Consider the following 21,960-nt stretch of genomic DNA (forward strand, 5'->3'; position numbering starts at 1 on the left):
CATAGCTATTGGTTGAAATGAACTCTCATAAACTGATGTCCAGGCAGGCCTCAAAGTTGGATCCCTCAGTCTCCACTATGAGACTTATGAACTTGAGCCACTGTTTCTCACTTTCCTGCCAATATGTTTCTAAGTAAATGGGCTTAGGTACTTTCTATTCAAATTTTGTCAATCTGATCCCTTTCCGCCCCCCCCCCCCCGCCCCCGCCCCGCGCCCCCAGTACTGGGAATTAAAACCAGGGCTTCACACAGGTTACACAGGTGTTATACTTCTTAGCTACACTCTCTATCCCTCAAGGCTAAATGGCTCATTAAAAGAACTCCCTGGTGAGTATTGCAGCATGTAACACATGCTTAGTATATACTTATAGAGCAAATACATAAAATTTGGAATGTATGCCCACAATGGTACTACCTAAATTTTAATATACAGTTCATTGAAATTGACAATGTCTGAGTCTGCCATTCTTTACAAATGACAGCTCTATTTTCCTAGTTTTATAGTAATTTTATCATCTTCACAAAGTTATACAGTCATAATACTGGGTAGGTTTTAAATAGTATACTTAGATATCTTGTAAATGGGCATACATGAAGCCATATTTATCAACAGAAATCAGAACTAGTACTTAAGGGAAATTTATATTGTGTATGGCTAAATTATAGCCCTGCCACATTAACCGGTAAGTGCAATTTTCTTTTGGTCTCTGAAAATAAATGAATTTATGTATGTATTGGGGAGGAGGGTATCTTGTTTTCTGATTATAGAACTTCAAGGAGAAAGAGAATTATTTCTTTTTATCATTAGTGTATAATGCCTAATACAGAGGTAAACAATAAACATTTCATTCAGTAACATTAAAGTATATCACCAGAAAGTCATAGCTAGAGCTAATTTTGGTAAGAGTAGGGGAAGAATGGCAAACAATATAAATCAAAGACTTTATCAACAACAAAATAATTATCAACCCTTTTTGGTGATAATAGATTATGGATTATAGCACTTTTAACAAAAATAAGGGCTATATATGGTATCTTGACTTACTGATTTACTACTTATGCAGTTGGTCCATCCCTTAGGCAATAAAGATAGTCATTGTCTTAATAGACTAAAATAAATATTATATTTCCACAGCTTGATATCTGAAGTTTACAGCCAATTTTTTTTGTTTATACGTACTGACTGGGTTGAAAAGTCATTGGCTATAATATTTCATCTTAAGAAAAGGAAGGGAACATTTCTTAATGTGTCATCTATAGTTTTTCCTTCTTATCTTGTCTTTAACTATTCTGAGGCCAAATTATTATTCCTTAATTATAAAAATGTAATACCACTGGTAAGATCCATAACTTTACAAAATAAGAGGACAAAAATGCCTTTATCTTGTAAGCCTTCTCTCCCAGTTTTTACTATATATACATAGTTTATATATATATATATATATACATACACACACACACACACATTTTGTGTGTGTGTGTATGTGTGTGTGTGTGTGTGTGTGTGTGTATATTACCTCATTCCCTGTTGACATGACTGCAACCACTGGAAACTTATTAACTTCAACCTCTGTGACACCCACAGTTGCCAGGAGACCAATCTCTGAGGGACCCATGTGGGTTCCTTTGGCCAAAACACATTCCCCTCTTTTAATATCATGGCCAATAGGTCTGAAAGACAAGGCAGAATCATTAATAGTATGTCTGAAAATAACATTTTCTCAACTCTGAGGTAAACTTCAGTATTAGGAAAGGCACATTCAAGGGGAGAAAAATAATAAAGATGAAGCAGGAATAAAAACATTGAGAAGGTTCTAAAATAAGTGTTTGTAACTTAAGAAGGTATCAAACTACAGAAGACAGAAGATTTTTATGTATCTATTATTTCTAAACAGGAATATGTTACTTCATGTTTGAAAATTACTTTAAAGATTTTGATATACTGCATTATAGTTAAAAATACCAATTTCAAACCTCGTGTGACACAAAGCAAAGATACTTAGTGACATCCATAACTGGTTAGCTTTGTGGGAAATGTAATAGTGCCAATGAAATTATTGTTATACTGGTAATTTCTATTTAGATTATTTAACTGAAGCCTTGGGTACATGCACTTCAGTCTGCTACCACAGGGATGGAGAAACACAATTTGTTACAAAGGGATTTTAGGCAAATCATTAGTAATGATATTAAACGTGTCCTATTGTAAAAGAAAATGGAAGTATATGCACTATTATAGCAAAAAAGTAGCCTCATCTTTGTATATAAGGAATAGCAGATTATTTTACTATTAAGAATAGTCAATATTTGATTCTAGAATCCTCTGTGTTAATACCAATTTATGGATAATCTAGGGGTGGAGGGTAAATCTGGATCATCTAAAGGGACATGTTGGTTATTTGAGCTTATGACTTTACTTTTTCTCATGTGTTTTTTTTTACTTTTCATCTACATCATTACTTTTCATTAAAAAGTAAACAGGGCAGATATGGGATATAAAATTCTGAAATTTCATGGTGCTTCTTGTTTTTAACACTTGAAAGCAAATGGCTAATTGACCTGAGTCAATTGACCTGAGTTTATGATCATGTAGTTACAAAAGCTATACATGGCTGTGTAATGAACTTACCTGATATCTTGGCCTGGACGAGCCTGCACCAGAATTCGTACCTCAAGTTCTTCAGTGCCCTACAAAATGAGAAGATCATATAATTTCAAATGCAATCTAATAGAATTTTTGATGAACAGAATTTAGCTTTTTAAGTACTTTTATCACCACATAAACTCAGAATATATAAAAATATAAACAAACAGAAAACAACTTGCTAACTAAAAAATTAGATTTGATGTTAATAAACCAATCAACCAATATTTTCTTTAACTTTCATGATTCAAAAATGTATTAGTTCAAATGCAGAATCTTACTTTGTAAGCAATATTAAGTGATATATGTGTATGTAAATATGCATATATATGCATATATACATACACATATATATGCACACACATATGCCTACCCTAATAGATAAAATAAAGTTTCATGAAGATAACCTTTCTCTTCTGTTCCCATGAATCATGGATTCAATACCATGTCAGGGTTCCCAAATTCCTCAGAAATTTCAGGGTAGTTTTTACAGTATATCTGGTAGTAGGTTTCTATAGACTAACTACAATAACTAAACCAAGATGAGTTAAACCAACTTAACAGGCCCAAATCAAGCATTGAAATAGAAACAGCAATAAGATTCTTCCCATCTAAGAAAAGCCCAGGACCAGATGGATTTACAGCAGAATTCCACAAGGCCTTCAAAGCAGAACTCACACCAATACTCCTCCAACTCTTCAAGGAAATTGAAAGAGAAAGTTCACTACCGAGCTCTTTCTATGAAGCCATCTTAACCCTCATCACAAAACCAGCCAGGGACTCATCATAGAAAGAGAACTATAGACCTATTTCTTTGATGAACATCGATGAAAAATTCCTCAACAAAATTTGGGCCAATCGACTTCAACAATTCATCTAAAAAATCAAAAAACACGATCAAACAGGATTCATTTCAGGGACACAAAGCTAGTTCAATATATGCAAATCAATTAATATAATTCATCACATCGACAAGAGCAAGGATAAGAACCACATGGTTATCTCAATAGATGCAGAAAAAGCATTTGACAAGATCCAATACCCCTTTATGATGAAGGCTCTGGAAAAACTAGGAATCCATGGAACATTCCTCAATACAATAAAGGCTGTATATGACAAACCTACAGCTCGCATTATATACTTAATGGTGAAAAACTAAAGCCATTTCCTCTAAACTCAAGAGTGAGACAAGGATGTCCACTCTCTCCACTTCTCTTCAATTTAGTATTAGAATGCCTAGCTACAGCAATAAGACAAGATGCAAACATAAAGGAGATCCAAATAGGGAAAGATGAAGTAAAACTCTCCCTCTTTGCAGATGACATGATCTTGTATTTAAAGAATTCCACGAGGGGCTGGGAAGGTGGCTCAGTGGTAGAGCACTTGCCTTGCATGCTCAAGGCCCTGGGTTCTATTCCTCAACACCACATAAGAAAAAAGCCAGAAGTGGCGCTGTGGCTCAAGTGGTAGAGTGCTAGCCTTGAGCTGAAGAGCTGAGGGACAGCACCCAGGCCCAGAGTTCAGGCCCCACGACCGGACCCAAAACAAAAAAAAAAAAAAGAAAAGAAAAAAAGAATTCCACGGACTCCACTCCCAAATTACTCAAGCTGATTCAAAACTTTGGCAAAGTAGCAGGGTATAAAATTAACCCTCAAAAATCAATGGCTTTTCTGTATGCCAACAATGAGAAAAGCATGGCTGAAATCAGGAAAGCAACTCCATTTGTAATAGCCCCACAAAAAGTAAAATACCTAGGAATTAACCAAAGAAGTGGAGGACCTCTTTGATGAAAACTTTAAAAACCTGAAAAAGGAAATTAAAACAAAACTTAGAAAGTGACAAAACCTCCCATGCTCCTGCCTTGGAAGGATCAACATTGTGAAAATGGCAATACTTCCCAAGGCTATCTACAAAGTCAATGCGATACCTATAAATGTTCCAACTTCATTCGTCAAGAAAATAGAAGAGGCAATCCAAAAATTCATATGAACAACAAAAGACCCCCGAATAGCAAAAACAATCCTTAAAAGAAAGAACAGTGCTGTAGGAATATCAATACCAAATTTCAAACTCTACTACAAAGTCATAGTAATCAAAACAGCTTGGTACTGGCACAAGAAGAGACCTCAGGACCAATGGAATAGAATTGAAAACCCAGAAATGAACCCACAGACCTATAGTCATCTAATCTTCGACAAGGGAGCTAAAAAAATAGAATGGAAGAAAAACAGCCTCTTCAGTAAATGGTGCTGGCAAAAGTGGTTAATCACTTGTAGAAAACTAAAGCTAGATCCTTATATATCACCCTGTACCAGAATCAACTCCAAATGGATCAAAGACCTTGAAGTCAGAGCAGACACCCTGAAAACATTACAGGATGGAATAGGAGAAACCCTAGGTTTCCTTGGCACAGGCTGAAATTTTCTTAATAGAGACCCAGAAACACAACAAATCAAAGAAAGGTTGGACAAATGGGATTGCATGAAGTTGCAGAGCTTCTGCATGGCAAAGGACATAGATCAATAGATCAACAGAAAGCCCATGCATGGATTGGGAGAAGATCTTCACTAGCCATACAATGGACAAGGGTCACATACCTAAAATATACTTGGAACTCAAAAAATTAAATTCCCAACAACAAATCCTCAAAGAAACAACTGCCCAGTAAGTAAGTGGGCTAAAGACTTACAGAGAAACTTCTCTGAAGAAGAAAGAAGGATGGCCAATGGGGCTGGGAAGGTGGCTCAGTGGTAGAGCGCTTGCCTTGCATGCCTGAGGCCCTGGGTTCGATTCCTCAGCACCACATAAGCAAAAAGAAAAAAGCCGGGAGTGGCGCTGTGGCTCAAGTGGTAGAGCGCTAGCCTTGAGCTGAAGAGCTGAGGGACAGCGACCAGGCCCCGAGTTCAGGCCCTATGACTGGACAAAAAAAAAAAAAAAAAAAAAAAAAAAAAGAAGGATGGCCAATAGACATAGGAAGAAATGCTCAAATCAAAACATGGAGATACCACCTCATCCCAGTTAGAATGGCTAAAATCAAGAACTCTAATAACAGATGCTGGAGGGGATGTGGACAGAAGGGAACCCTACTGCATTTTTGGTGGGAGTGTGAACTTGTTCAACCACTTTGAAAAGTACTATAGAGGTTCCTCAAAAGACTCCACATAGAGTTCCCCTATGACTCAGCAATCCCACTTTTGGGCATTTACCCTAATGATCACAAACAATACCATAGTAAAGCTACCATCACAACTATGCTTATTGCAGCATTATTAACCATAGCTAACATATGGAACCAACCCAGATGTCCCTCAGTAGATGAATGGATCAAGAAAATGTGGTATATATACACAATGGAATTCTATGCCTCCATCAGAAAGGATGACATTGCCCCATTTGTTAGGAAATGGGAAAGACTTGGAAAAATAAGTGAAGTAAGCCAGGCCCAAAGAAACGTAAGTCTCATGGTTTCCCTTATTTGCAGTAAATAGTATATGTCTGAGACAAGCAGAAAAGGTCAGATAAGATAATGTTAAGCGAAATGAATCCCAAGATAAGGACACAAATGGTTTTTTTCTTTCTTTCTATTGTTTCTAACATATTTATAAGGTACCATGTGATTTTTTTGTTGCTTTGTATGTCCCTCTCCCACGGTATTTCACTTTATTTGATGTTGGTATAATTTGGGGAGTGGAAGGGTTAAACAGGGATACAGGTTACCCACTGCAACAATGAGATGTACAAGATGCTAAGTCAAAAAACAAACTTTACAATTTAGGTGTGGAGGGGAGTTTACTTGTGGAGATGGGAGGGAAGGGATGGTAGGGGAAAAACAAAGGAGGAGGCAACAATGCTTGATAAGAAATGTACTCATTACCTTGCTCATGTAATTGTAACTCCTCTGTACAATGTTTTCACAATAAAAAATATTAAAAAAAGACCAACTGCTATAATCAACTTTACATTTATAGGCTGTGACTAATATTGTGACATTGTGTCTTGTCATCTGGCAGTCTAAGGATGTGTGTGTTCTCGATTTCAATGCTTTGCTGGCTTCCTTTATGCCAGCAAATCTCTGCTTGGACAGTTATAGCAGCAGGCAGTGTGATCTGTATGCCAAGATTTGAATTTTATAAGCCCTACATGTGAGAAGGTCATTAAAAAGAAAATGTCCAGACCAAAAAGACTGGTTGTCTCACGGCATGGACAAATTTTATGACCTTCCCAACCTAAGATTATACATATTATTTTACCCTCAATTTAAAAATGTAAAATACTTTAAACTTTTCCCAAAGCTAAGTAAAAGTTCCAGTTATTAAAATTTCAGTTCACTATCTTCTTCCTCCTTTTTCTCCTCCTCCTCCTCGTTTTTGATGATATAGGGGTTTGGACTCACACTCTTACACTTGCTAGGCAGGAATGCTATGACCACTTGAACCATGTCCCTATCCAACATTAGTTATTTTTGAGAAAGTTTCTAGCTGCCTGTTCCAGTATACACCTGCACCAGTAATCAGTGATTTTAGGCTTTCCAATGCAGCTAGGATAAAAGGTGCATATCACTATACCCATTTTTTTCCATTGAGATGGAGTCTCAGATTTTTCTGTTTTACTCCTGTTCTTAATCTATATGAACTAAGTATGACAGGTGTGTACCACATACTTAGCTACTGGTTATGAAAGGGTCTTGTATGTGTGCCCAGATTGGCTTTGAACTGCAATCCTTTTCTCAGCCTTGCACAGCTAGGATTACAGGCATGAGTTATCAGTACCTTTTCCTATTTTTATTTGTGCTGATATTCTGGTTTCAACCATTGCCACTAGGTTCAGTGAGAAAAAAGGCTTACTTAAAAGTCCAAAAGAGCTGGGCGCCGTGGCTCATGCCTTTAATCCTAGCTACTCAGGAGGCTGAGATCTGAGGATTGAGATTCAAAGCCAGCCCAGGCAGGAAACCACTAGAAAACCAGAAGTTGCGCTGTGGCTCAAGTGGTAGAGCACTCGCTTTGAGCTGAAGAGCACAGGGACAGTGCCCAGGCCCAGAGTTTAAGCCCCACAATAGACAAAAAAAAAAAAAAAAAAAAGTTCAAAAGACCCCAGAATCCTTTATTTGAAACAATGGAGCAGGGACTATTTTAAATGTATCATTTCCAAGTTGTAATTTAGTGGCACCAATCAGAGGTGAAAGGGTCACTTAGTTGAAATATCTGGCTATAACATGATGTTCAAAAAAAAATCTGGCAAAATGTACTTTGATTCTTTTTTTTTTTTGGGTGCGGTTGTGGGGCCTGAACTTTGGGCCTGGGCGCTGTCCCTCAGCTCTTCAGCTCAAGGCTAGCGCTCTACCACTTGAGCCACAGAGCCACTTCTGGCTTTTTTCTTTTTGCTTATGTGGTGCTGAGGAATTGAACCCAGGGCCTCAGGCATGCAAGGCAAGTGTTCTACCACTGAGCCACCTTCCCAGCCCCTGTACTTTGATTCTTGTCTATTAAATTCTTGGGATTCTTGTCTATTAAATTCTGATTTAACCAACTATCTATCTATCTATCTATCTATCTATCTATCTATCTATCTATCTATCTATCTATCTATCTCTATCTATCTATCTATCTATCTATCTATCTATCTATCTATCTATCTATCTATCTATCTATCTATCTTTTTCCTTCTGGTTCCAGGGCTTGAACTCTGGGCCTGGGCACTGTGTCTGAGCCTCTCTGAGCTCAAGGATAATGCTCCACCCCTTGAGCTACAGCACCACTTTCAGCTTTTTCTGAGTAGTTTATTGGAGATAAAAGTCTCATGGACTTTCCTGCCTGGGCTGGCTTTGAACCTCGATCTTCAGATCTCAGCCTCCTGAGTAGCTAGGATTACAAGTAGGAGCCACCAGTGCCCAGCTAACCTTCATACTTTATAAAAAGCTAGTGTCAGTAACAAACTTCTCAGCTAGAAGATATATAATTATTAATATTGTTTTTCTGTTGTGAGGTAGTTTCTTTGTTTACACAGGAATTTCTGTGTTAAACATGTTTCAAATTCCATTATGATAACAGCCCCCAAACCCTTCTTCCTGTGACAAATGATTTTTCAAGTCTAATGCAATTTCTTATTTACCCACATATTTCTTACATATTATGGTAACATAAGACCCAAACATAATTAAAAAAAAAAAAACACCTCAGGTCATCTCATAAACACTGTGGAAATCATGGACTTGCAATACTGCCATAGGAACCTGGTGGTGACATACATCATCTGATTCCCTGATAAGTTCAGTATCTTCCACTTGCACTACTGCATCAGCACCGCAGGGGATTGGAGCACCTGTTGTAACACGCATGACTTGTCCTGGCATTACTGTCTGAGTTGGCTGGAAGAAAAACACAAAAGAAACAGTTGATTATTCCTGTATCTGGAGGGGTTGTAGCAGTTTTGTAAACAAGGAAAGAATCTTATGGTTTTACTCATTCTGGCCTAATGTAATAGACACTAACTGATAATTAGGTGTAATCACACCCAAGAGGTGTCAATTTGATTTAAGCTGATTTTGTTTGTAAGAAAATGAGTTATCAGATGTCTTTCCAAGTGCCTTGTTTTGATGAACTGTCACTTTTATTTACCCTACTTGCCCTTCACTAAAATAATATAAATTTTCTTATGTAAAGTGATTTAGGAGTATGTTAGGAAAAATGGTAGAACATAGGATATTGTGAGTGACAAATATAGAAACAGTATTTTATGTAATTTACTGATGTTTTGAAGTTTGATAAAATCAGCATTTTATTAGCTAAAATTCTGTTTAAAAAAAGCAAACTAGAAAAGTTATCTTAATTACTGCTCTTGAAAATCTTTAAAAAACGTATTAGGTCAATGATCCATTAGTAACAAATGTCTAACAAATGTAATTAAAGCATTAAAAAGTAAACTGGTTTTATAATGACATGGATTAAACACTAATTTTGAAATTGAAAAAGAAGATATTCATAATCAATGTTCTTGTACAGATGATATATGAGACAGGATCTACCCTGTTAACTTCTACAATGAAGAAAACATATTTATGTAAGATTCATGTAGTAAATTTGGTCGGGCCTCAGAAGAGTCACTTGTTAGGACCATAATTTAGAGCTGGTAAAAGGAATGTTTCAAATTCTCCCTACAAGAAAAATCCAATACAGTATTAATTTCCTCATAGAAGACACATTTTCAAAGATGTCTACTAAATATTAAAAATGTTAAGTCATGAATTACTTAATACTATTGAACTATTGCTTATATGGGGAAATTGGTCAGAGTGTGTGTGTGTGTGTGTGTGTGTGTGTGTGTGTGTGGTGTGTGTGTGTGTGTGTGTGTGTGTGTGTGTGTGTGTGTGTGTGTGTGTGTGTGTGTGTGTGTGTGTGTGTGTGTGTGTGTGTGTGTGTGTGTGTGTGTGTGTGTGTGTGTGTGTGTGTGTGTGTGTGTGTGTGTGTGTACGTACCTGAGGCTTGAACACAAAGCTTGTTTTCTCAAGGCATTGTTCCACTTGAACCACAATTCTACTTCCAATGTTTTCACAGTTAATTGGGGATAAGAATCTCATGGACTTTCATGACTGGGCTGGCTTTGAATTGCAATCCTCAGATCTCAGCTTCCTGAGTAGTGAGGACTATAGGCACAGGGCACATATACCCACCTAGTCACTTTTTCTTTCCTTCTTGCCTTCCTTTCTTCTTTGCCCTACTCTTGCCTTTCTTCTCCTTTCTTCCTCCTCCTAGTCCTCCTGCCACCCTCATAGTCCTAGGAGTATGAATTTAGGACTTGGTGGGCAGGTGCCCTATGATTGAGCCATGCTTCCAGCCCTTTTTGCTTTAGTTAGTGTCTCCCATTTTTTGCCTGGTCTAGCATGAACTAATTATTCTTATTTATGCTTCTGGCATAGCATGAATGTACCACAATACCTAACTTACTGATTAAGATAGGGAGGGGAGGTCTTGCTAACTTCTAACTTCTTTTGCTGCATGGCGTTGAATTATGATTGTCCTGATCTGTTTCCCAAACAGTTGGTCCTACTGGCATGAGCCCCTGGGCCTACCTACTGTAATGATTTTTGATAAGTTGGCTTTTTTTTGATAATACATTCTAAATGGCAGGCAAAGGGTTCTGATCAGCTATCATTACAGATAATTCAATGTTAAAAATACTGGATATATAAGAACATTTATATAGCCACTTAAAAGTAGACAATACACACTGTAAATGGAGTCCACTGAAATGATACATTAAAATGATTTGTGAAATATTTCCCTTAGTTTGTTAAAGTTAATAGTTAACCTATTATTTATTTTATATTTTATTTTACATTAAATTGTCATTTTATTTGGTGGCACTAGGGATTGAAGTTAGGGTGTTTTGCTTGTTATGTTGGTGTTCTACCACTTGAATCATGCCTTAAGTTTTTTTGTTCCTGTGATTTTTTTTGCCTAGGCCAGTCTTATTTGGTTATCATCTTAGGTCCACTCTCTCACAGCTGGAATTTCAGGCAAGAACCACCATGACCAGCTTGTTTCTGAGATAGAGTCTCATTAACTTTTGCTGGGCTGGAATTATAATCCTCCTATCTCTGCCTTCTCAGTAGCTGGGATTACCATCACATGTGACCCAGAAAAATATTTTAACAGAGTTACTATCCTGAGGCATGTCTGTGGCAACATTTTGCCATATATTAATCAATATAGGGTCTTTTTTTTTAAAGTAACCATTAAAAAAAATTTTTTTTGTTTTTGTCGGTCATGGGGCTTGAACTCTGGGCTTTGGGCACTGTCCTTGCCCTCTTCAGCTCAAGGCGAGCGCTCTACCGCTTGAGCCACAGCGCCACTTCCAGGGTCTTTTTTTTTTGTCAGTCATGGGGTTTAAACTCTGGGTCTGGGCACTGTCCCTCAGCAGTTCAGCTCAAGGCTAGAGCTCTACCGCTTGAACCATAGTGCTACTTCCCAATTTCTAGTGGTTTATTGGAGCTAAGAGTCTCATGGACTTTCCTGACTGGGCTGGCTTTGAACTGTGATCCTCAGATCTCAGCCTCCTGAGTAGCTAGGATTACAGGAGTAAGCCACCAGTGCCTAGTTCAACATAGGTTCTTTAAATTAAGAAATGATTCTTTTGGTTCTCAGGAGAACTATCCATTCATTAACAGGCTTCTAAGTAATCCTTCTATAACATTACTATAACTATGGTGACAAAAATTTAGAATTTCAAGCTCAAAGTATATGATGTAGAAATCTTCAGTTTCTTTGGGGCTTATAAATCTCACCTGTTCACCAGCTTGGGATTCCCCAATGATGAAACGATCTCCTGGGCCATCAGCAGCTATAATATAAAACAGAGCCAAGTATAAGCATCACTATGGACCTGTTGAAGAACAAGGACCTAATATTGGGTTTCAAAAATTTTTTTTGAACCAGGAATTTTTTAATTTGAGAAACACACTAAATATCTCCATGGCAAAATAAATACCAAAATACTTTAAAGCAGAAATCCTGTCTTACCAATAGGGAATGCTTTGGCCGTAATAGTGGTTAGGTGGTACTGGGTTTCAAAAATTTTACTCCAATTACTTGGCAAGTTTTCAGAAAGGTGAGATATTGTTTGGAATTCCTGGACTAGACAATCGCTGATACTGTTTGATATTTAGTATCCAATAACTCCAGTACAGTACAGGTGTTGATAATTGTGTGCTTTCTTGGTGACACTGCAGGTAGATTTCCGGTTACTCCATAATTTTCACACTTGTGCTTTTCTAGTAGGATATTCTTTTTGCCTATCCTAAATATTACCATATCCTAGTGCATGTATTTGTAATATGTGAGTACACAGCCATTAATATGTTTGTGCATATACCACTATGCATGTCTCTGTGTTTCCACTTTTCTACAGACTTCTTCCTGTCTGTCTTCATGATACTCAATTGAAGTAGGAAGAACATATGATCAGTTCTTCATTGTATAGTTGAAAAATGAATTACACAATAAGCAACTCAGAAAAGCATCTCAAACAAGTTTTGGTTAGTGGGATAGGCAGTGCTAAAGTCCAGGCTTTAAATACCCAGCACAGTCAAAACACTTAAAAAAATAATAGATCAGCTGAGTGCCAGTCACTCATGCTGTAGTCCTAGCTATTCAGGAGGCTGAGTATGAGGATCATGGCTTGAAGCCAGGCCAAACTGACAAATCCATAATACCTTCAATTAACCAGCCAAAAGTCAGAACTGGTACTCAAGTGGTAGAGAACTAGATGTGAGTGAAATAGCCTAGCTAGAATATAAGACGCCGAGTTAGAGCCACACAGCTGGCACCACAATACATCAGAAACAATGCTGTTTCCGAACTGGAATATAGAAGCAAAAACACATTACATTTCTCCCTTTCCCTTGGCCTATGTGCTGTCCTTGAGTTTTTGTGTTCCAGGCTGGTACTTTACTATTTCAGCCACAGTTGTACTTCCAGCTTTTTGGTGGCTCATTGGAGATAAGAGTCTCATGGACTTTCTTTCCTGGGCTGGATCTGAACCATGATCCTCAGATGTCAGCTTTTTGAGTAGCTAGAATTACAGGTGTGAGCTACTGATGCCTAGCTCTTTATGTGTTGTTTACATCTTATATTCTATCTAACTATTCTTAATTTCTAGTGCTGTAGTTGCCCGAAGGTACCAAGAATTTCTAGTGCCGTATTGCCCAAAGGTACCAAGATGTCTTATCTTGGTACCTTCGGGCAACTACGGCACTAGAAATTGGGTCTGTGACATGCTACTTCCTCTACTTGTGGTGTACTTTCCTTATCAGTGTCTTCAGATTAAAGACATCTTAGGTTTTAGGACTGAGCTCATGACTTTTAATAAAGTCCTGTTGGATTTGCCTCCCCTCAAGTGTAATCTGCTCCAGTGTAGCCTGGCTTCCAAATGTATTTGCAGTTAATTGTTTACTTGCTTCAAAGGAGTCCCTAGCATTTACCATATAGCATGTGTTAAATAAATATACAATATGTGACATACTCAGAATATTCAATAAGTGAATAAGCATAGTTCCAAAGATTCTTTTGTATGTACAAATAACGAACACAAAAGTTCTATATCTGCTATTATTCTATGTATTTTATGCTGATACAAGTACATTTTCTTTGAAACCTGAATCTGCATTTCCATCGTAAGAATGTTTAGGCTGAGTTGGGGTTCAAGTGGTAAGAGTATATGCCTACCAGTCACAAGGCCCCTGAGTTTAAACTCCAACACTTTTTTTTTTTTTAAAAAAGAATGTTTAGAGAAACTGCTTTAATATGCAATGTAGATTATGTCATTTTGTCTACCACAGTATCTAGCTCATTGTTAATGATGAGTTCTTATTAAAAGAGGAGATAAATAAGTCTGAAATTTCAACAATACTTGGGAGCGAAGTTTGCAAACTGCCTTGGACTTATAATACCTTGCAAAAAACTAAAAATATATGTATGTATTTAATAAATGTAAAATAAATAAATGTATGTATTTAACCATTTCAACTAGATTATGAGCTCTGTACCGGCTTTATTTATCTTTTGAAATAGTTTGCTATTCAAGTCTTTTCTCTAGTTCTTCCCCCTTTCCCCAAATGACCTCAAGGTTGCCATCAATATTGTGCATACATGCTCATACATCACTGAATGATGAGTACTTATCTAGAGCAAACTAGAAGAAAACTTAGTATTGGGCTTCAGAGAGGTAAATATCTGAAAGAATGCTTTAGAAGCAAAGTTATCAGGAAAGGTGCACCATCTGGTGATAGAATCTGGGGATAGAATACCTGCTATCTGATGACATTTTCTACCTTTCCCTGACTTTCCATGTGGTAAATGTGACTATTGCTGGCAAAGGAAGTCTCATCCAAGCATCTATATAGAAGGTCCTTGGTATCAACAAAGGAGTCCTTTTTTCTTTCTCTCTTTCCTTCTTTCTTTGCTAGTCCTGGGGCTTGAACTCAGGGGGCCTGGGCACTGTCCCTGAGCTTCTTTTGCTCAAGGCTAGCATTCTACCTCTTGAGCCACAGTGCCACTTCTGGGTTTTTCTGTTTATGTGGTACTAAGGTATCAAACCTGAGGTTTCATGCATGGTAGGCAAGCACTCCACCACTAAGCCACATTCCCAGCTCCAGAGGAGTCATTTTTATTATTTACTCTGCAACAGTGTTTCCTAAACTTTAATGTATATCCAATTAATCTGAAGATCATATAAAAACAGTTTCTGACTCATCAGGTCTGAGATCAAGCTTCTATAGCTGCTGCTGTCCTTAGACCACTATTTTTGAGAAGCAGAACATTAGAAGACCAAGTGATTATTAACAATTTTGGAATAAAAGGAAACAAGAAATAACTGGTGAATCATAAACATCTGACTTTACGAGGAACATCAAAAGGCTTACCATTTCTTACAAACAGAAAGCAATCTAACTTGGTGGTATTTATTTTAAATTATTAAGAAAGGTGCTATTTTTGCCCATAATCCTAGCTACTCAGGAGGCTGAGATCTGAGGATCATGGTTCAAAGCCAGCCCGGGCAAGAAAGTCTGTAAGACTCTTTATCTCCAATAAACCACTAGAAAACCAGAAATATCGCTGTGGCTCAAGCAGTAGAGGGCTTGCCTTGAGCTGAAGAGCGCAGGGACAGCACCCAGGCCCAGAGTTCAATCCCCATGACTGACCAAAAAAAAAAAAAAAAAAAAAAAAAGGTGCTATTTTTTTCAAGCTAAGTCTTAAAATCTTGACTGGGAAGGGACAGAAGTGGAGGCATGGTGGTATATGAGCCTAAAGCTTGGAAGAAATTAAATAAGCCATACTACACTCTTAGAAAAGATGGATAGATTCTGGGGGCTTCTGCAAAGCCTGGAATCTTTCCCTCACTAATTCTAATGAATTTACTAATGAGTTTTCTTTTCTGCTTTGTAACTGCAGAATTTAATTTGAGAAGCAATAAAACCAACATAAATCAAACCCTAGCAACACATGGATTATGTAAACAATTCATATAGGTTAATGCTAGACCTTGAAACTGTTCCTTTTATTTTGTGCAGATGACAAGGTTTGAACTCACATTTGCTTGACTGCACTCTACACAATCTGAGCCATACCTCGAGCCCTGCTTTATGCTGGTATTTTGGAGATTGTCATCAACTTTTCTGCCCAGACTAGCCTCAAACTGCAGTCCTCTGGATCTCAACCTCCTGTATAGTTAAGATTACAGACGTAAGCCATAGGCACCTGGATTTTTTTCCTGTTTCATTAATGTTCACTTGAGATTAAAGATTTATGGTTATATCATTTGATTTAAAATTGAAAACAGTAGATAGTCACTATACAGAAAATAAGTATCCTCTAACCACTGTCAAAGAAATATCATTCATTTTCATTTCCCAGCCATATGTGACCTCTTCTTAAGCCTCTTATAATATTATCTAGCTGTTCATTTATTTTAAGCTAAGAATTTCTTTGTATTAGGGCCAAATAAATGGAGGCCTATATAAATAGCTTTAGAGATACCAGGAAAGTCTTTCACAGAGGGATTAACAATTTGTCTATTGTTTATGAAGGTACAGTAAGAATGGATAGGAACAGGGCAACAGGCGTTTTGTTTATGCTAAAATTAGAATTCTAGGAAGGTTTAGGGTGAGGAAGGTGATGAAGGAAGATGATGTGACTGGAGTAAGAGATTCAAACTTATGGCAATCATACTGACTGAAGTATAAGCCAGCTAAACTATTTTGAATTTATAATCTGCTGTGCTTTTTTGTGGGCGGTAGGTAAGAGTATGCTGAATAAGTGAGAAACTATTTTGTAAACCCCTTTCCAGGGGATAACACCTATTTATTGTTACTTTTGGGAAAGGAGTACTCATTTCATTAACTACTATATTTTAACTGTTTTAGAATTAGCTAAAGTTAATTATTCTAAATTATCTATCTGCTCATGTAGGTAATATTCTCTGTATCATTGGGCCCTCTTCATCTACACTAATCTACAGCGGAAGGCAATAATAATAGAATGTTGAGATGAAGAACTGAGACCTTGGAGAGGACTCAAATAAAACATTAAGTCCTAAAACATGAGTATCATTGAAAGACTAAGAACTGATTCTAATTCAGAATGGCTATGTACTATCTGCATTAATTTTACTGCAGTTCAATATACTAGATACGGATTAGACCCCATAAAAATTTAATAATGGCCAGGCAGCTAGATAATAGGCAGTTTAAAAATTTTAAAACACTTTTCCATAAATATTTAAAATAAATATGTAAAACAAAGACAAAACAAACCTAAAAAATTACCTTTACCGAAATGGTCTGGATATTTCTTAATATAGTCTATCAAAATTGAATGTTACTCATGGATCTCAAAATAATTCAAAACACTTCCTTTTCCTAAATGATTCCAAAACAAGTTATGGAGGGAAATGCCTTTCAAACTGAACTTTTCCAAGAAAGTTAAACTTGGGATTGTGAGAGATTTTGGCTTTTGGCCTTCTCAACATCTAGGCAGAAATTGTAAGATAAGATACTCTCACATCTTTATCAGACTGTGTGACTATATCGATTAGCTTGGTCTTGTGAGGGAAAACTAAAAATTCAAAAATATAAAGGATAAAAATAAATTGATTCTTTAATATGTTACTTTAATTTCATTTTCCTACTTTTGTCTTTTAAATTCTTCTTCCTCTGTTCAGAGTTGTCTACAGGACTTCCTATTATTTTTGACATTATCATTTACTTCCTGTGTTTTTTGTATTTTATTCTTTCTTAATATTGTTAAAATATTGTTTCTATTTATTTTCTTAGTCATTTTATTACTATCTTGATTTTTCAGCCCACATACCTTAAAGAAAGTGATCCTCCAACTGGTTTGGAGTTTTATCCCAAATGTTTCTGAAGGATACTGGCTAATGCTTAGTGATCCAGAGCAAGTTAGCAACCTCTTTACACCTAGAGGGTTAGCAATGATCACGAGTGCCACTGGTTATTACTGGAAGGCCTAAGGCAAAGGCAGAGGAGAAGAAAAAAGGGAGAATAAAGGGAGTGGGGAGAAAGGAACTGAGTAAAGGATAACAGGTGGAAAGAAGGAGGTACACGAAATAGAAAGTGTAGAAAGCTACAACAATTGCCTCAAGGATTTTTTTTTTTAACAAAAACACTGCCTAGGTTTGGGGTTATAGCAATGAAAAGACCAATGAATGGATTTACCTTCAAAGAAATTTAAAAAAGTGCCCTGAATTACTAGTAGTTTATGGTCCTGAATTACAGACAAAGTTGATAAGCTGTAAAGGGAAAAATCCAGCCTAAATTCTAAAACCATATTTCTTTGTTTACTGAGGACTTTTGCTATTTTAATTGTAATATAGAAAATTCATTCCTACTTGTGATGTAGCTATACCCACAAAGATTACCTTGTGTTTTATGTCTCTGAGAAATGTTACATATCTTAGAAAACTATCAACACTTTATAGGAAAGAAATGTAAATCAGCAGCTAGCACATCTCTTGAATTTTTAAAAAATTTCATGAGAAGTCATTGGAGATTGTTTCTTGAGAAAAAAAGCAACTTCTTTTGAATCAAAAGAATTAATGAGATCGAGCATATAATTTTACACAAATTTTCTTGAATAGATTCTACAGTAGTAGAAAAGCTCTTCTGTGACATGTAGGCTAATTTTTTGGCAACAAGGAAAACTCAGAACAATACTTTCTTTTTATGGAGCTGCTTTTACCTCTTGTAAAATCACAGAATATCATTCTCTTTGAGAGAAATTCTGCATAAAAATTTATTTTCTCCCTCTCCTTGTTATATTACAAGAATGTAAAAAACAGACTTGCTTGTCATGAGCATTTCAACCACTGTAGCCATTTGTTCTACTTTGCAAATGATAATTCTTAGTCATTTTATTATAGTCCTGTATGACTACAAACAATCAGGTCAAAATAGAGTTTAGTTTTTAGATGAAGAATAAGAAACAAGAAGAATCAATGAAACTATGAGAAAAATAATTTTCCTTGTAAAACAATATTCATTTTCATAAATACTACAAAAGGAATCAATTTTAGAAGGTAAAATATAGTACTCATTATGAATTGGTTATCTGTATCTGGATTTTGCTTGTTTTAGAAATATTCCTGTCTAATAAGATCAAGCTAAATAAGGCACATTTAAGATAGACATCCTTAGAAAAATACACTGGTATAAAAAAAGACACACTAGTACAAATTACAACATAAGGTCATTCTCTCCACTATTTTATTTACACAGAATGAAGGCAATAATTCATATAAATGTTATTCTTCAGCTTTTTTGTTGATTGTTTGACAGGGAGGGTCTTGCTCTACAGCCTAGAGTGGCTTTGAACCTGTGATCCTCCTGTGTTAGCTTCCCAAGTGCTGGGATTATGGGAATGAACTCCATACCTACTTCCAAATTTTCAGAGATGTCTAAGAAAATACATCACAAAAGCAACAATAATAGGGATAGTACTATCATGTGATCATTTAAAATTATTGAGTGTTCTTATTTTGTGTGTGCCAGGCAATTGTCTTAAATCTTACAACTCTCTGCTGGAGTAAGTATTGTTATATTGATTGCTATTTTACAGATGAGAAAAATGAGGTTCAAAAACTTTAAGTGGTTTGTTCAAGGTTATAGAAATAAATCTAGTACTAGAACCCATATCCCCTGGGCTTTATTTGAAAGTTCCATACCTAGCCTTAACCCTTTGCTATGCTGCCTCCAATGTAAAACAATAAATAATGGTAGGATAACATGGTGACTAATAAATGTGCTTAATTTTAAGAAAAGTATTATTTTAATGCTAGATGTGGTTGAAAAATAAAAACAAAAGCTTCATATTACCATTAAAAACAAACTGACCTTTAAGGACATATGTTTATCCTGATTTGAGTGTTATACAATGTATACATGTATTGAGACATTACATGGTATCTATCTATCTATCTATCTATCTATCTATCTATCTATCTATCTATCTATCTATCTATCTATCTATCTATCTATCTATCTATCTATCTATCTATCTATCTATCTATCTATCTATCTATCTTTGTACCAATCTTGGGGCTAGAACTCAGGGCCTAAGTACTAGCCTTGAGCTTTTTATGGCTAGTGCTCTACTACTTAAGCCACAGCTTCACTTCTGACTTTTTGTTGGTTAATTGGAGATAAGAGTCTTCCAGACTTTCTTTTCTAGGCTAGCTTCGAACCACAATCCAGAGTAGCTAGATACAGGTGTGAGCCACCAGCATCCAGACAGGATTTTTTTTTTGGTTGGTCGTGGGGCTTGAACTCTGGGCTTGGGTGCTGACTCTGAGCAATTCAGCTCAAGGTGAGTGCTCTACTACTTGAGCCACAGCTCTACTTCTGGTTTTCTGGTGGTTAGTTCTAGTGGTTAGTAAGAGTCTCTGTCTGGGCTGGCTTTGAACCTCAATTCTTAGATCTTAGCCTACTAAATAGTTAGGATTACAGGCATGAGCCCAGTGTCTGGCTCAGACAGGAAATATTTTTGAAAAATTTAAATTAACCAGGCACAGATGGCTCACACCTGTAATCCTAGCTACACAGGAGGCTGAGATCTGAGGATCGAAGTTCAAAGCCAGCCTGGGCAGTCCGTGAGAATCTTATCTCCAATAAACCACTCACAAAACCAGAAGTGGCGCTGTAGCTCAAGTGGTAGAGTGCTCACTTTGAGCTGAGGGATAGCTCCTAGGCTGAGTTCAAGCCCCATGACCAACCAAAAAAAAAGAAAAAAAAAGAAAGAAAATGTAAAATACAAGCTTAGACTGAATAATCACTAACAGAATAACAATATAATAGCATATTTTATTATAACAATATATAACAATATATCACATTTTGAAAATTGCTAAGAATAGATTTCAAATATTCTCATAAGAAATAAGAATGAAAGGCAAAGTACCATAATTAGCTCAATAAAACCACAGCAAAATGTATACCTATTTGTATGGAAAAGCAAAAAAAAAATCTATGAAAAGATTCTAAGCAATTTAGTTACATTTTGATCTTGAGTTCTTTTTTTTTTTTTTTTTTTTGGGTCCAGTCATGGGGCCTGAACTCTGGGCCTGGGCGCTGTCCCTCAGCTCTTCAGCTCAAGGCTAGCGCTCTACCACTTGAGCCACAGTGCCACTTCCGGCTTTTTTTCTTTTTGCTTATGTGGTGCTGAGGAATCGAACCCAGGGCCTCTGGCTTGCAAGGCAAGCGCTCTACCACTGAGCCACCTTCCCAGCCCCTAATCTTGAGTTCTTAAGGTTAGACTGTAGGCAGGCAAATACTATTTAGTATTTGCTTTTAAACTTCATGCAATATCAGGCAACTCTGAGGGCATGATCTGCCAGTACCATCTGGGGTTCCAGAGCTTTAAAATATGGCATCTGTGAGAGAATTAGAGGTTTCTCTCACGCTTGCCTTCATCAAGCCCTTTACAGATGTCTGAGTTTAAAGCAAGAGAACAGATTGCTTCAATTATTCCCTGTGTTGGGAAACTCTTCATTTCCCCAATCCCCTGCTGGGATCATATAGATGTTTTCAATTAGAAAACATCTGGAAAACTTCCAGACCTGGGCTCTGTCTTGTTATATCATAAGTGTAGGTGCCAAAAGAAGGAAGAAAAAAAGTTAGTATGAGTCTGGTGGTAGTGAAGAATATTTATTTGTGAAGAAAATTAAAACATTTACCTCGGACAGCATAGCCATCTTTTACTGATGCTGGAAATGGGGGTAGGTTGTCTTTTGCATATACATCTTGAGCAAGGACTCGACCCATTCCATCTGAAAGAAAAGGAAGAAGTGTGAGTAGGCAAACAGTCATAAAGAACATAGATATGAGTGCTTGTATGGCACAGCTTATAAAAGGCTCAGTCAGACCTCTTGTCCCAAAGAATAGAAGACAGAAAAGATGCATCCTGGTGCTTAAAATAAAAGATTACATACAATCAATGCATGATAGTGCTTACAGCAATTATCCAGAGTAGTTATATATGTCAACCAAGATGCATTCACAAGATGTGTTATTAATCCTTTAACAACTTAAGTATGATTTTCCTTAAAAGCAAAGCCAAATCTTAAACACTGTCATATTTACTGACCCAGTAATTTCTCTTGTAGAAATTAAGAAAATACATTTATCTTTATCACATGTTTATTTCAGAGTTGGTTACATTACTAAAAAATGAAAAGAGACTCCAGATCAATAATATAAATATTTAAATGACCTATCCTTATGATGAACTATCATGCAGGTGAAAGTGCTATTT

The 21,960-nt window shown here is 36.6% G+C and overlaps 1 protein-coding gene across 9 annotated transcripts in view; it reads right to left on the bottom strand.

Annotated features, from left to right (window-relative positions):
• The window catches only part of Gphn (gephyrin), a 380,642-nt gene that overhangs the window by 53,109 nt on the left and 305,573 nt on the right, over positions 1-21,960 (bottom strand). For all 9 annotated transcript variants that reach the window (XM_070031737.1, XM_070031733.1, XM_070031738.1 and 6 more), the window contains 5 exons: positions 21,383-21,475; positions 11,925-11,980; positions 8,889-9,008; positions 2,630-2,688; positions 1,518-1,671 (listed from right to left, as the gene is read on the bottom strand). In XM_070031737.1, the coding sequence (XP_069887838.1) occupies positions 1,518-1,671; positions 2,630-2,688; positions 8,889-9,008; positions 11,925-11,980; positions 21,383-21,475 (482 nt within the window). The remainder of the gene's footprint in view (positions 1-1,517; positions 1,672-2,629; positions 2,689-8,888; positions 9,009-11,924; positions 11,981-21,382; positions 21,476-21,960) is intronic.

This window comes from Dipodomys merriami, unplaced genomic scaffold (genome assembly GCF_024711535.1).
Source record: "Dipodomys merriami isolate MVZ:Mamm:240054 unplaced genomic scaffold, mDipMer1.0.p SCAF_1, whole genome shotgun sequence".
In the NCBI taxonomy this organism is placed as follows: Eukaryota; Metazoa; Chordata; class Mammalia; order Rodentia; family Heteromyidae; genus Dipodomys; species Dipodomys merriami.